The sequence below is a fragment of the Athene cunicularia genome (assembly GCF_003259725.1).
Source record: "Athene cunicularia isolate RWA chromosome 4 unlocalized genomic scaffold, athCun1 chr4_part3, whole genome shotgun sequence".
Classification (NCBI taxonomy): Eukaryota; Metazoa; Chordata; class Aves; order Strigiformes; family Strigidae; genus Athene; species Athene cunicularia.
The window spans coordinates 20,844,844-20,861,154 of NW_020799100.1; the positions used below are offsets into that span (position 1 = coordinate 20,844,844).

General features: G+C 37.6%; 1 protein-coding gene across 3 annotated transcripts in view; it reads right to left on the reverse strand.

The window, feature by feature from the left end:
* Positions 1 to 1,820: 1,820 nt before the first annotated feature.
* The window catches only part of LOC113480255 (connector enhancer of kinase suppressor of ras 2-like), a 210,694-nt gene continuing 196,203 nt past the window's right edge, over positions 1,821 to 16,311 (reverse strand). Inside the window, exons 20-25 of one of the 3 annotated variants that reach the window (XM_026848894.1) lie at positions 12,495 to 12,565; positions 11,664 to 11,767; positions 9,711 to 10,218; positions 9,188 to 9,387; positions 8,686 to 8,797; positions 1,821 to 4,056 (exon numbers count right to left, since the gene is read on the reverse strand). In XM_026848894.1, coding sequence (XP_026704695.1) covers positions 4,019 to 4,056; positions 8,686 to 8,797; positions 9,188 to 9,387; positions 9,711 to 10,218; positions 11,664 to 11,767; positions 12,495 to 12,565 — 1,033 coding nt within the window. In that variant the 3' untranslated portion in view covers positions 1,821 to 4,018. Of the gene's footprint in view, positions 8,798 to 9,187; positions 9,388 to 9,710; positions 10,219 to 11,663; positions 11,768 to 12,494; positions 12,566 to 16,311 lie in introns of all 3 variants that reach the window. The other 2 variants (XM_026848893.1, XM_026848892.1) reach the window with 2 other exon arrangements.

Consider the following 16,311-nt stretch of genomic DNA (forward strand, 5'->3'; position numbering starts at 1 on the left):
TAGAATCTTTTTTTTTTTTTTTTTTTTTTCCTTTTAGCTCCTAGAGAATGTTCTCCCCCCCCAACAGAAGATGACTACTCACGTTTCAGTCAGAAAAGCGCAAATCCCAAATGTCCTCACTTGAAAACATGAATTGGAGAGAAAACCCCATGCAAGCTGCGTATGCTTTGACCAAGGGAACCCCCAGAACAATTTTCGGGGGGCTGTTGGTGTTAAGGAGCCACGTCGGGAGCTGCTGGAATGGCCTGGGAGGTGCGGGCAGCCCCAGGGAGAGATCATCACCTGGCTATAAACTCTGCATCTGCCCAGTCCAAACCCAGACTGCTGCTGGACCGTGATTATCCGTCCTAATTACAGGTATTGGAGAACACACACGTGCACAAACGCAAAATTTAAGTGCTGATAATTCGTTTATTGAAGTCCAAATTTACAACTGAAGTTTACAACATTTTTTTTTTCCCCAAAACAAAAGCTTTGTTTGAATTTAGGAAGAATAAATGTTCTTTTTAATAATGTACAGACTATATCTCTTAAATAAGTTAATATCTTTGAAAAAAGAGCAATATGTTCCTTTTTTAATGTTGCAGTGCAACTTACAACTTACACGTCTGTGCAATGTACCATGAGGTATATGCCCAGTGAGCAACACACAGTGAAGTTTTCCATTCATAAATTTTCATTGTAGACACACAAAAAGTTAACAAGTTAATCTGTGATAGAAAAAACGCAGCCGGTTACAGTAATTCACACAGAACTCATCTGAAAAGAGGGAAAAAAGAAACCTAGCGTTCATTGCCTATATAAACTATTGGATCATCTCTCAACATAGACAAGTATAAAATTAAAAATACTGTTGTGAAACTGAAGAAATACTGTATTATCCAGGGGTTGAAACCTAGTTTTACCTGTATTAGTCTAGAGCAGTTAATTTTCTCTCTCTTGTAGCGTCAATGAGCTGAGGGACTTTACTACGGTATTGATAGAGCATCTGCTCATAAAAGCGCTTAAGCAACATGATGAGTATAGAAAAGTTGCAGAATGCTCATAAACTGAAAAATAAGACATTTTCCCTGGCATAGGCAGGTGGTTTCCCATTACCTCTCAGATCATCTCACAGCTGATTAGAAAAACAAGGCTGAAACATGGAAGATTACTAGTATTTGAAGCTTTCACACTTCAAACTCTTCAAGATGGCTCCAAAATATTTTTCATAATGACAGAAAACATATATTTATTTTAGAAAGAATCCTCCACAACATAACTTTGTGATAAATAACAGTTCTGCCTCTAATACATATATACATACTGCTTGTAAACAAAAAATGCCCACAGGTCATGGAGTCTCCATGATTTTTATACAAGGCGCTATAGATTTTTTTTTTTTGTTATTGAAAACAGTCCTAGTGAAAGTTTGGTTTATAACCTCCTATTGCTACAGAAACAGTAAGAATGTTTATATTTACAAAGAAACAAAGACCATGGAGACCCCATAGCATTATTTGCTAAAGATTTTAAGTTAGCGGGGTTTTCAAAATACACATTGTCAGCATGTTCAGATTTAATAAACAGTACAGGTTGAACACCAGCAGTACAATACTCTAGTGCTTTGGTATTTCAACCCCTGAATATACAAAGACATTACTACAGCCTACTTCACAGTTTAATGCAAGTAAAGTGCAAGCCATAGTACAAGGGTGTCATACATTTTCATACATGTAAGCGTTATCTAAAAAAGGCTTTCTATACAAGTTTTAGTAGCTACTTTAGTAAACTAGACAGAAGTCACCTATGGCCCAGCAATTAATGGTCTTAAAAGGATATTTTCTTTGTAATACAGTATGTGTCAAATGTAAAAAGTTTATTAATACTAGTGCATTTCTCTTATATCCTAACCTGTTCTCTTTTCAGATTTCTAAGCTGAAATCCTTGTTTCTCAGTAAAACAGAAGTCTTAACTGGTAACAGGGTCTTACTGGTATTTTGGCCAGTGAACATGATTTGTTAAGACATACTTGTTTCATGGTTGCTAGTGAAAAAAATGCAACAGAGTCAGTATGTATAATGTGGCGTCCTTATTTAATCTGCAGCATTCAGATGCATTTACAGCTAGTAAAGATCTGTATTGATACCCTCAGCAATGCCTGAGAATGAACAATATTCTAAAAATGTGAGGACAGGAGCTAGAGGGCCTAGCTGGTCAAACAACTGTTTGTTGACATATTTTATAATTTTTACAACATTGCTTTCTTTCAAATACTGCTCGTACAGTGGCATTAATGCATACAGCAGAGCCCCTAGTTGTCACTTTTAACACTTGCGTGTGTGATAAAAATAAACTGTCTGGCCTGCATTAAGAATGAATATGGTTCTTTTCCTGAAGATAATGACAGGCAGTATCTGTCTGAATTTTTTAAATACTTTTTTTAAGAGTAGGTCCCAGTAGTATATCAGCTATCTCAAAAACTGATAAAAGATTAAAGGATATTATATGTAATCCTCATTCTGAATGTAGAAGTATGGTATAAACTGTAAAACACAGAAACTAAGCTTTAAGAAGATGCTTCTTCCTCTATGAGTTGTATCAAGAATAGAGAGTTGCTTGCCTACACATTGCTGGATGGAACTGATCAGAAGTTCATCATTATGGTTATGTGTAATGGGAGTAAAGAAAATAATTGTTCTAATCAACTAGTTTCTGTTTAAATAGCAATGTATATTCTATTCATCAAGTGATTTGGCTCAGGTTTGATTTTCAGATGCCTGCCTGGCTAACCGAGAGCCTCAGCCACACAGCGGGAACTCGGCGGGGTAAGAGCAGAGGGGGAACCTATCCCTGCGGTAGTGTGCCTGGAAAAGTTCCTCAGAACCTTAGCTTTTTTGAGGGAAGCATTCGAGAAGAAAAAAGAGCTTTTTATTACTTAATATAAATTAATTAGCTAATATTGCTTCTTTCCTGGTATTACCCATTTTTTGTACTAGAGGTAAATGAACATTATTTGGTCACAGGGAAGGTGGTGTGTTGTCTCTAATGAGATTTTAAGCTCAGTGGTCTAAGGCATGTGGTATGTGGAAGATCTACAAACCTACACCGCAAGCGAAAAGGCATTGCTATAACCTGTGCCCTTGTCTTCCCTAGAAACGCACAGATTCCCTAGCGTGAAAAATTTAAAATCCTTTATGAGATGAAGTTACCACTTATTTCTCAGATTATGCTACATGAACTTGGGTGGGCTATAAATGGTATTTTCAGGGCTGAGGCCCAGGAATACACAGACCTGTGCCCTCTTAATGAATCCCTCAGGACTGAGTCCAGAGACAGCAGTCAGGATCTCTGCAGAGATACAAGATTTGCTTATGCGAACAGATTTAGTGTTTAAACTGTACCTAAAAATGGTCGGCTTCCTTTGTATTACAGTTTTGGCAGGCATTGCAGATGGGGCTTAAGTTTGTGTTGATCAGTTGTGCTGCATCTTGCCTTCGCCAAGGATTGTTTTAAACACCCCACATTTGCAGCACTTTGGCCCCAGCTGCATGAAGAGTTTGTCCAAACCTCTGGGGCAATGTCACAAAATAGCTCTGCCTGGCAGAGCTGTCCCACCCCAAGGGGCCAACAGCCAAGGTTTACCAGGATGTAAACAGCCCCCAGATATATCGCCTTGGTCATAGGTACCACTAGTTTTTTTGCAGAAAGGAATGCTCTTATCAATTTCAAAGACAATTAAGACTACATGATGAAAGAATATGGCAAACAAGGTATGTGATGGGCTTAGGTCTACTTTGTATTACTTGAGACAAAGATAAGAGAGAGAAGAGTTTACTTTGTTCTCCTCAGATTTGTGTTGAAGAATTTCTACCAGATTCTTCATTTTTCTTCCAGAAGTCCCATTAACATTCAAAGTGAAATCTTCAAAAGGTCAGCAGTAGAATTCTGCCATTTTTGATGAGGCGGAGCACTTCCTAATGCCTCTTTAAAGTAACCCCTTCAAAGGTGCCTTCACCATCCTTCACAAAACCTCGGATCAGAGAGTGAGTGTTTTAGCCTGGAAGGCTGTAATTGCTGAAGACAGTAAGAATAAAGTTAAGTGCCCATGTACATCTAGCAATTCTCTGCAACACTTCTTTTTCCTGGGAAAAAGCAAGTGGTGTACCACGTTTCTAGCTTAGAGCAGTCTAGATCTGAATATTAACTGACATATTTAGAATTCCCTGCCTGGAAAAGATGGAAAATCTCATCCTCCAAAATCTTTTCCTAGCAATTGATCAGTCTTTCCTTAGGGTGCTAAAGCAGTTCAAGAAGTGCTCGTGATGTGTTTGAGACACTACAACTGTATCAGAAGCTGCTGAAACCTCAGGGTGGTTTTTGCCCGTGGAGTGAAGCACCCGCCTGTGTCACGGAGGGTAGAGACGCCCGTACAATCCCGCACAGCCCCATTACTGTGAGGGCAAATGTCACTGCGCGTGGGCCCAGTATTTCTGCATTAGTTGTACTAAAGAACGTGGACATACAGACTGATGACAACCTCCTCCTCCTCCTTTCACTACTTCTTGTTCATATTAATTAGAGTAAGCTCAGGAAAGTTTTCACTTAAATTAATGAAACCAAGAAAAAGGTCTCAGCTTTCTCAGGAAGTGCTGCTGAGATAGCTACCAGGATAGCTTTCAAAGATCTGAGATCTCACTGAATACAGAACGGTTTTAAAAAAGGAGGGGGATCAGTAGCTTAGGGGGAGCATTAAATCAGTTACAATAAGAAATAGGCGGTAACAAAAGGACTAAGCTTGTGGAGTCATAGAGAAAGTCTGCTGGCTGAGGGGCATTTTGCCTGCAGGAATTCTGAATGAAGACACTAAGTAAGATCTGGATAAATAAAATGCATCCAAACAATCTCTTCATGTAGTTGTGTATGTTAAGAACCGAGTTTTATTTAAGCATTCAGGCAGGAAATCTAGTAAATTAATAGAAGTATTGTACTGGTGCTGTTTATTTCCCTTGGTGAACTCAACAGCAAAGAATTTTTTTTTTCTCATTTAAAAATATGGGCTCAAGACTACCACAATAATTTCAGCTGCATTGTAGAGTGTGTTTAAGTACGTTTCAGTCCAGGAGAATTTGATATATTTTAATATGTAAACAGGATTTGCGGCATCAGTTTTTAAATACAATATCTGTATTGCACTTTGCGTTCCAATTATTTCAAATATAATGAAATTCCAATTAATTGTGCTATGGTGACTTTGTACGTTACTTTCTATATAGTACAGCTCGATTAGTACCTAGATCCAGAAAGAAAAACTAGTGGTAGTAAGGAGTTGAGTACACATGCAAAAAGTATGACAAAATTATTGTGAAATGACATTTCACAAATGCCAGCTGACGTTTGTGAAAGAATAAAGTCTCCGTATTGCTTAATTTAACAATTAGATTCTGCTTGCTCTGAGGCATAAGCAAGGCTAGACAAATCTTTCAAACTCTTCTGCCTGTTAATCTTAACTCCATTATAGGAAATTTCTCCAGTGTGTATCAGTTCATCTTATGAATGTCTTGTATAATTTATCTTGCCTATTCAGTGCAAATCATGTTTGATGAGAGCTGTTCTCCAAGAGCAGAATACAGACTCATGACTGAGAATTTCAGAAAAGATGAAATCATGACATTGAAAGATTTTAAAGATAAGCTGAGCAAAAGTATGATCTCTCAAGTTTTTATCTCATCTACTCATATTTCAGAAACATTTTTTAATTTTCAGCAATGAAAATCAAGATTATCTATTTTCCTTACTATTTGTGTTATTTTTGAGAAATATATTTTCCTTATGATGTTTGTCACTTTGAGCTGTATCTATAAGTAGGATTTTAGAAGAGAGATATCTTGTTTCATTGTTTACTGGGCACTTCATTGAATATGCTCAGTGGAAAATTGTCATTTCTGTTTTGAGTTACAATACAGTGGCATTTGAAATCCTTTTTGAAAGCTATTTTAAAATCACATAGATATTTTTATTATAAAAACACAAACCATCCTTTCAATTTAAAACAAAGGACATGTTTAAATTTCTTTATGGATTTAGAAAGTTAAATCCATTTAACTAATTCTGTGACCATCTGCCACTGCTTGCACATACAGTATGAATTGGTTTCTAAATGGCTTCTGTAATTTACCCCATTGCTTGCTTCACTATGTAATATTTCTCCTACATTATATGAAGGATGGTATTAAAAAATAATTAAATATATAACTTTTAGAGATCCGATATGAAAAAAAGCTAGGCAAATTCTCTCTATTAATGCTTCCAACTATTCAGTTGTCCAGTATCTACCAGTAAATATCGTCCAGTAAATATATTTCAATTTATTTCTATGTTTTCCATGAATACTGCAACTCCAATATTGGTGAAACCCTGTGGTGGCAAGTTGTTGTTCTCTATTTCCTGTACCTTTTTTATTATCTTGGGTGGTTAGGCAGAGGGTGAAGTGCATGTTTAATATTCAATCAAGATACATACAGTGTGATCCTCTGAAGTCACAGGAGTTTTGCTGTTAGCTTCAATGGAAATATGATCAGGCTCCAAGCATGCATTTAAGGAGACGTTGTCTTCAGTGATTCTGAAGTATGGAGTTAATTAGGCTGTTGCAGCAGGTGAAACATGCCTTCATGTATGTTCTATCCAACTGTTGTTATGTGGTTGTTGCAGTGATGCTGTGACTCAGTTGCCTGTGTGATGCAGAGAACTCAAAACAGCTGTAACGCTACTAATAACGGCTTATATTGCGATAGACCATTAACGTTTAATCACCGCATCTACTGTGGTTCAGATAAAGGCCAGTGCAAATGAGAGTAAAAAACAAATCCGAATTGTGTTTCTTCAGCTTCTATATTGGGTTTACATGGCAAGAGTTTGGTCGCAGCGGGGCTGCAGGGGTGATCTCTCTGAGAAAAGACCAAGGGCTGCTCCCACGTTGGACACGGCCAGTTCCAGCTGGCTCTAAAACCAGCCAAGGTCAACCCACCACTGCTGCTTTGTGGAGACTGAACTAAACAAACAGGCTACCTTCACCCAGCTCTGGCTTTGTGAATAATTAAATCTCTTCCTGGATACTAGGACCTCATTGAGATAATGTTTTTTCCTATATTATATTGAATGTATGAATTTTACAGTTCTTGATGTCTGAGAGACAACTAGGTTTATCTTGTGAAAAACTTAGCAGTGAATACCTGCGTTTAAGTGAAATGGCATCAGTTGTATTCACATCCCCTTTGTTCTGCTCTCTAGAGATATTCTAGCAAGCATAGTCAAAGAAAATTGTGAATGGATGTTTGAAATTTATGTTCAGTAGCATTCAGAGCAATCTTTTTTCTTTTTTTCTTTTTCAAGAATACAAGTATTTTCTCCAAAATCTGATTCTTAGAAATCATTCTCATCCAGGCAAGGAAGTGAAATACACTGTGTGACGTGTGTCTTTCCAAACCAATCGATACAGATTGGTTTTCAAATGATGTATTGAATAACTTCACTCACTTGCTAATGTACTACTAACGGTTAAAAATTATTGCCAGACATTACATAATTTTGAATAACTTTCTCAGCTCTAGATGTCTAGATGTCAGTCTATTACAGAATTTAATAGATTAGTTCAGGATCTTTTTTCAGCTTGATTCTTGTCCTTGAAGCATCAGAGCTTTTTTGAATTTTGTGACTCACAGTCACATGTCGCTTAAATTCACAGTGAAGAAACTATGAAAACCTGCAGTATGTACCATATTCAGCGCAGATGTTTTTCTTTCACCATGAAATACTTCAAATTATATTAAAATCAGTTTAAGTTGCAGCATTAGTGAACAGCCAACATTGTTCTACTCATAGCTTAACCTCTGTGCCACACCTGCTCGCTTGTGTTCATTCATTTTAAAGGCAGGCACAGTATGTTACAAACACAGTATCTAAATGGCATGTACAGTATGCCCATAGGGCCAGATTGGGATCTATTTGCTAGATGTACAGTGTACATTTTAAGGCACACTATAGGGATTGAGTTTACATTTTGATAACTCTGTCCTTTTATTTGCAGAGATGGTCACTACCTGGAAATGTTGCAAAAATAAACGTTCATCTCTAAGAGTGGCCAATGTATTTTTGTTTTCATTTTATATTTTTCTCAAGAAAAAGGTGTGAAAATGTGAACTTTAGGGCATTTTAAAAGTAAATGTCAACTACCATGTCACATTTTATATACATAGATATGTCTTTATAGATATCTAAATATATAAAATGATTGTAGGAGCTCATACTATAAGCTTAGTTTTAGTACAGTACTTTAAATATACTGGTATTTATTTTTCAGTTACACTTCTGCACTGCTTCTTTCTAATGCAGAGCTTGGTACGGACATTGGTTGATAATAGCAAACAAAAAAATTAATAAAGAATATTATTGTCTTATCATGCAATGTAGTAGGCATCCTGTGGCACTATTCTCTTATCCAATTTATGTACAGTACTGCTGAGCACATTATCAATAAATATTACAGTGTTTCTCTTAATCGATTTTTCATGGCACCCAGCAATTATTCAGGATATGAGTCCTGTCACACGTGAGTTTCAATGAACGAGTGTGTATGTGTCAGCATCGGTGCTGAGGTTGCAAGTTCAGAGGCTCCATTTTGAGATTTTACAGCAGCACTGTACTCACAAATGTCCAGGAAAAACTCATAGTTCTTTAGTTTCCAATCTTTAAACTTCTTTGATGTTAAATTGGGATCATCCAGAAGGCTGTTGATAACTGTGAGGTCCCCCTCCTTCGCCTGTCAAATTCCAGAAGGACACAATAAATGTCAAAATGAAATTTGTGCCACATTCTCTATTTCAGCACTTTATTTCTTCTTTCATTCTAATGCAAAGTGCTAGGGAAACTACTACGGACACTGGAATCTTTTACCTATATTTAAGAATTATTACAGCTTAAACTGTTTGGCAACTCAATCCTTGGAACTTTCTACAACATGCCTATAAAGACTGCCAAAGAGCTGCTTTTTTTTTTTTCTTAAACTGGAATATTTGCTTCCAAGTATTTTTAGTTTTTTCAGAACTTGATTCTAAAGCTACAAAGAAAGCCCCATCCATGAAAAACATTAAGAGATTATACTTTCACTGGTCCATATTGCTTATACATAAAATTAATGATAAAGCCTTACTTTTAAAGTGCTCTTGAGAACTCTGATGTGGTGAAGCTTTTCATTGACAACTGGATCATTACATCGCTTTACAAATGACTTGCGGAACTCCTGCTTCGTGGAAGGACGCTGCTCTCCAAAAGCTGACAAACTAGCTTGTTCCAGAGATTTGTACAGCTCTTGCAGGCCATCTGTACTTTCTCCAATTTCTTTTATGTTTTCTGAAAGAAAATAAAGAAACTTCACTACAAATCTAACCATTCAGATGAGGTTTCTAAACTCAACAAGCGATACTGCAAATTCATGTGTAAAGTAACCCTGTAACAGAGTCTTCCAATTTTGGTTTGTTAAAACAAGAACATTTTGATTAGCCCCAAAGCTATATTCTTAGCACTACATTCAAGCATTTCAACTCCTGGGTAGTGACTGATGAATTTTCTGACGTGTAACAATTCAACCACAAAAAACCTTACTGAGAATAATGACAATATTGCCCTGGCTTGCCATGGCAGTAAAGAGGACCGGAACATCTCCAAAAGCTTACCTTCTGCACAGAAACTATTATGCCTTCTAATAGGAATATTTTCTTCTAGCTTCTCATCTGTTCCTTCTATGGATTTTACATTTCCCTTACCCCTGACATCTCTGTTTCGGGGAAGGCTTTGACTGCGTTGCTTCTGTGGCCTGCTGTGAGAGCTATGTCCCTTTTGACATTCCACCAAAGGGAAAGGCCCCTCCTGCTCATAATTATGACGCCTTTGTACTGGCAGCGTTGCTTGTCTTCGTTTGTCCGGTGACATTCCAGGCTGGCCACTCATGTACTCCGCATCAGGAGGAACAGTCTGAAGAAAATGGAGCCCTGAACTGGTTAACGGAGTCTCTATCAGATCCTGCCACGATCGTCTTTCTCGGTAGGGAGGTCTGCATCCCGAGGAGTGTGTGCTTCCTGCTACATCTTGGCGAGAATCCTCGGCTGAAGAATGAGAATATGTTGATTCACTTGAAAAGTGTCGACCGTGTTTGGCTTCAGGGAATGGACTTGAAGAATTCACCTGAAAAGATACAAAAGCATCTGACTATAAGATGACGTTTTGAACAGTCCCAAGAAAATGACTACAGTGTAGAACATTCTATGATATATAGTAATAAAATGAACTGATGTGTGTGTTTTGATATGTCATATTATGAACCTCTGTAAACAGAACATAATTATCAGTGAGAACTTCTATGCAATTGCTATGTTTTAACCACTCCCTATTCTTGTTTTGCACATTCTCTGCCCTTGAGCAACTCCTGCTGGAAAGAACAATACAATACTGGCACAGGTTTCCTGAAGACCTGCCCAGACTACACTCGGTCCAGCAGTGTGCTGTGAAAACATGAAAGTCCCCAAAAGAAACCATAATTGGATTTCCTTTCTCTTTTTAGGGGATAAGTATCCAGCCAAACAGAAAAAAAAAACCACTTCAGCATCCAGGAATATTTTTGAATTTTGGGGGACTGCTGAACTTCTCAAATGATTTTAATTAATTCTGCTGGGTATGCATATTATAATTTTAATTCAAAAACAAAGAGAAAGGCAAAAAAGTGAAAAAACAGAAAGGGAGGGGCTTAACCTGTATCCCAGTTGATAAAACAGCATCACATGGGTGAAAATCAGTCTGAACTTCACCCATGTGATGCTGTTGTCTCAGTCACTCTTTCTTTGGTTCTGGCTGTGTGAGGATCGTGTCATTCACGCTGAAGAAAAATCTGAAAGAAAAATAGAGAACAGTCCTATCTGTGCTTAGAAACAGAATAATTATCACAGCCTATGTTCTGTATAAATAGAAATGTTCTTATTTGCTACTAGAGCCTCTCCACATACAAAATGGTTTTTCCCCTCAGTTATCAAAACCTGGCTGTACACAATATATTAAAAGTACTTTTACCAGCTATTTAACATCTTCTGACACTAACAAAAAATACTGTCACTACTATGGTAATGTACACAATGCTTCACATTGTAAAAAACCCTTTGCCCCTAAAGATATGTTCTTTAAAATGTGTTTGTACTAAAACATGATTACTGCATGAATATGCTCTGATCTTAATCTCTCGCATCCAGTATCCAATATTCATACTTGAAAAACAGTCTCAGTTAATACAAACTATCCCATCCACCACATCCTTTTCATATTCTGCATCAAAGTCAACATTTGAATATTCTGTTTGTCTTATTAGGTGTAGTCTCCTAAATCCTACAAGAAATGTATTTACAGTCTGGTGACATATCTGTGTAAGGAGACATTTACCTCTCCTTCCTTTGGAATTGGGTCGTTGTGGAAACATTCAGGTCTTAACTCAGGAGGAACCGCAGTAATTTCATTCTTACAATGAGATCCATCTTTGTTCTGCCTTTATGGTAATTAAACATTCCAAACGAAGGAAAATGCAAACCCAAGGCACACAGATTTTTTTTGGTGACCTACTGTCAATTGCAATATTTATAACTCACAGAGGGTGTTCGATGATAAGTGTCACACAGTGTTGAAGAGCCTTCCTGCTTCAGGGTTAAAGAGCCGTCCATGTCATCTTGGTCGCTTTCGCTCCAGTAATCTGCTAACAAACCATTCGTGGTTTCACTCATGTGCCTTGCCACAAGAAAGCAGGTCCCGCATTTTAAAATAGCATTAGGATGTAAAAGTAAAATTTCACAGTCACCTAGGTGGTTTGGCAGTCCCTAAGCAATAGACTTGTGAAAATGTCTGGCACCTAAGATACACAGATATGTAGAAGAACCTTCAAACATTTTAGGATAGTGTTCCAGAAAGCAGGTTAGGCACCTAACTCCCACTGAACCTAAAATCCAGCTTCTGGTCACAGACTTTCAAAGAGAAACTTCATTCTGGATGCCAGAGTAGAGCTGAGCCTCAACACTTAATTATGGTAGCATGGGCGATGGTGAAAAAGGCAAGGCTGGCAATCGAGCTCAAGAGATGCAGAAATGGTTCTAAAGCACATATTGACCCGTGCTTGTGATGTCTTCACTTGCTCTAGGGTGATGAGCACAGCTGATGGCTGTGAACTGGGGGATCATACCTCACCTTGCATTCTCTTTATCGCTTGTTTTAAATATTTATTAAAAGTATTACTTAGGATTTAATTTTCTTTGGTGGTGGCACCAATACAGTTCTTCAAGGATATGGATTGTTATAAAAATTGGTATTTTAAAAGATATGGCACGTATGTTAATAAAGTCGGTTATGACATCTTCACCTTTGTTTAAATAATGAACAGATATGTACTCTCTGCTTTCTCCTTTTAATTATAATCTCTGAAGGATTACCTTCATCTGGATGAATATCCTTGTCATCAGGTGTGTAACCAATTGCTGCGAGACCCAAACGATTCATCCATCTAATAGAACAATAAAAAACAAGGAAGAGAGATACTTAAAAGGAGCATCTAGTGTAAATCTGAGGACATGCATGTTCTTAACATTTGGAAAAGTCAGAGACAATGCTCATTCCAAAAACTGAGCACTGTTCAGGCTGTTAAAAACATGATTCAGATGTGTTCAGTTGTTAACAATTTTAAGTGAAGGATGTTCCAGGTCATGTACAATGCAGATGTACTTCTGGACTTCTAGTCACATCTCCTGGAGGATGTTTTCCTAGTGCAGTATCAGACATTACATTTTATTCTGCTGCCTAGAAAACTGAAGAATCAGGACATCAATCTTCCTTATGTCATCAAGAAAATGTGGAGCATACGTACCAGTATGCTAACTTCAGCAAAGACTAAATGAAGTTTTTAGAATAGTCCATGTAGAACAGAGAATGTCCAGCTGTCTCCACCTGAAGCAGAATCATATCCTCGCCAAGATGCATCTGCAAACTATTTGTGTGGAATGGTTTCCAGACACATTGTGTAAAGGAACATATTGAATCCATTCTGATTGCTACTTCTAGTGATTTCAGGAACTTGCCTGAATTGCCAAAATTCTATAAAATGAGATAGAATTATTATAATAATTGCATGAAAACCTGTATTAGCAACCAAGTTGTATTACATTTGTGTACTCGGAAAGTTAAAACACACTACGACAGTGTTCTGACTGGTTATTTGCTAGTCTAGATTCATGATCCTGGTGATACAAATGTTTAGGGTTGCTGAGGTGTGATATCAATGTTATTTTCCTTTGATTTTTTAAATACAGAATCTTAGGTTTCTAAGCCAAGACTTGGTAAATCGAAAGTATATTAGTATTTGCATTTCATATTAATATTCTGTTTTCTTTGTCCCCAAATGCCCTTGTTTCATTAGGAAAATATAGCTTATTTGGGGGAAAATACCTTTAGAATTTTCTTCATACAAGATTACTGGATGTTTATACAATATATAATTGAGGGACAGGAAAAAGGAAATTAACGCAGAGAGGAAAGCCACTTCTTAATGTTCAGCGAATGGAAAATCAAGACTCGGCTTATTTTCATCAACAAGGAAACATAACCAAAGAAAAGAGCCCTATTAATAGACATCTGTAATGATTGCGATGCATTCTTAAGTATTCCTTTACTCAGTGACTAATTTATTTACCACGTCATTATTTTCGTAGTATATCGCACGTAAGTGCTTTCTAGATGCGGCTTTTTTCTTTTTTAAAATTGCAGCATAAAATTTGTTGATAATTATGTTCTTGGTTAATGAATCATATAATGACAAAAGCATCTTTCAAAGACTTCAGGAAAGACATGAGTATACAATACATACTATATAGTAAATTTTCTGCAGATTAAAGCAAGAAAACTTTTCAGTGTAATTCTTCCTCACTTGAACAGACAAAAAGCTTCTAAGGACATATGTGAATGTATTATTGGTCTAATAGCACAGTATATGGTGTACACAGCAAGGAGGCAGAAAATGAAGGAAGAGTGCACTCTCCACTAAAAATAGCACACAGTTCAGCATGTATTGATCCCCTGGTCTAAGCAACGCGTTGCAGTTGCTCAGAGCAACGATCTTAATCTGTAATATTGGATATAACACTGACTCATTGTATGGCCTTCAGCAAATCGTTCTACATATCTTATGACTTTCATAAGTATCCAAAGGGGACAACAAATGCTTACTTCTTACAGGGAATTGTTATAGGTTTTAATTTACTTGCAAAACTATGAAAATATAAAGAATTGTACAATATTGCTCTCGCCTTTCAGTATTAAAACAGAAGTGAGCAAATTGGAAATAAAAATGGAAATGATGATTAGTTGTCACAAAAATCAGCTGCAGGGTTGGGACTGCTTACAGAGACATTGTGTCAGCATGTCAATAACTCATCATTAGGAAGTAAATTTCAAATGGATTAACATGTTTACAGAAAAGCTTTTCTATGGTGCTCACCAGCATAATTTCATTCAGCAAATGGCATGCTGATCACTTGACATTTGATTCTTTTGAAAGGCACACTCTTTATTGCAATAATTGAAATGACATCATACCCTTGCTCATTATTAAGCATCTGTATTCACTATTATTTCAACAGTTGTTCCCGAATTTCTAAACTCATCAGCATTGGAGCAAAACAGTTTTAGTCATCCTTTACCATATAGCTTGGACAATTAAGCAGAATGCCTCAGCAACTTCAACTAAGGTTCTGCCTAAGAACCAATGATAAATTAGGACTACTATTTTCATAGTTAAATGAGACTCAGCTATTTTGGTGGTCAGTGCATGGAAATTTATATTGTGTTAAATTTCTTGCCAAATTTATCTTGTTCATTGTTAATTTGAGGGTTTCAAATGTTGGAAGCTTACACAGACAACAGTCAAAGTGTTAATATTAATCTTCAAGAGAACATGGATATTTTTAGCATATGCAGAGTATCAGCTTTATTCATATGGCAGTGTCCAAATCTGGAATTAGCAGAAGGTAATCTTCCCGCTCTAAGACTGCTCAGATTTTTCTTTTCCAAAGCGCAAGATCCCCAGCTATAGTTTCAAGTACTTTCTTACCTCATTTACCACAATTTAGAGTTAGCTCTTTGCCAAGACAACAAAAAGGCTTATCTGATGACATTCAGTGGCTTATAATGATAAAATCTCTTACGATAAAAGAAAAAGAATCTCAATTTTAGGTTTTGTGTTTTTAAAAAAAGCACGGGTGAATGTTTTTGAGATTAATCAGGAGTTATAGAAGTGCTGAGATTACAGATCCTTTTCTCACAGTTAAAGGTTTTTTTTTTTTTCAAGGAAGTGCAAACTCAGTTCAAAAGGAACGCTGTGTAAACTTGATGAATTTACTTGATGAGCAAACCACTTCCATTTTTAAGGAAACAGGCAGTCAAGGTTATAAAAAGTTCTCTGTGGAAGGCTTGGAAACGCAGCCGTTTGGTTGTGAACTCGGCGCTGAATGCCTTGCAGGCAAACGTCAGGTTTCAGGAAGGCAACGGGAGCATGTGTCAGAGTTGGGCTCTGAGGGGTAGAGGACTGCATGTTTAATTGAAGGTCATGCAGTGCAAGACTATATGCTACACCTGACAAGCAGCTATAGTGAAAAAACCCCAGGAGAACATTTGTCTAATTTGGTTTTTATAGCTGTACCCCTTGAGGCAGATAGTTGGACTCTTCTCCCCCTGTCTCTTATACACATTCCCTTGCCTGTGCAGCCTGGGGGAGAAGACAAAGTTGCTGTGGTGCTGCTGGAGTTATGGGGACTGTGAAGCAGCAGCGCTGCTACTCCAAGATCACTTTATCACTTGGCACCCCTGAGGCAGATTCATGTTTATCCTGAGTCTGCAGCTGCAGGAGGGCTGGGTGAGTGCTGTGCCACTAAAGTACGGGGTTTGTAGTCTTCAGTGACCCAGGCTTGGCACAAGCAAGTAGCCAAATGTGTGGGTAAAGCAGCTGCAGTGTTGCTGGTGGTGCATTAGGGGCCATAAGTTGTTGCGTGCAGCAGGAGTTGAGCAGTTACAGCCACCTGATACCCTGACTGGGGGCTGCAGCAGGCTGTATCATGAAAAACCTCTGAAAAGTCACGCTGCATGTGGGAATGCTTTTAACTAGGTCACATAACATCTCTGATGCCTTGAAACTTGATCTTAAGTTCACAGGGACTCGAGGAGCAGGAGAACCATCTCCCCAGCATCGGGAGGAGTGAATGG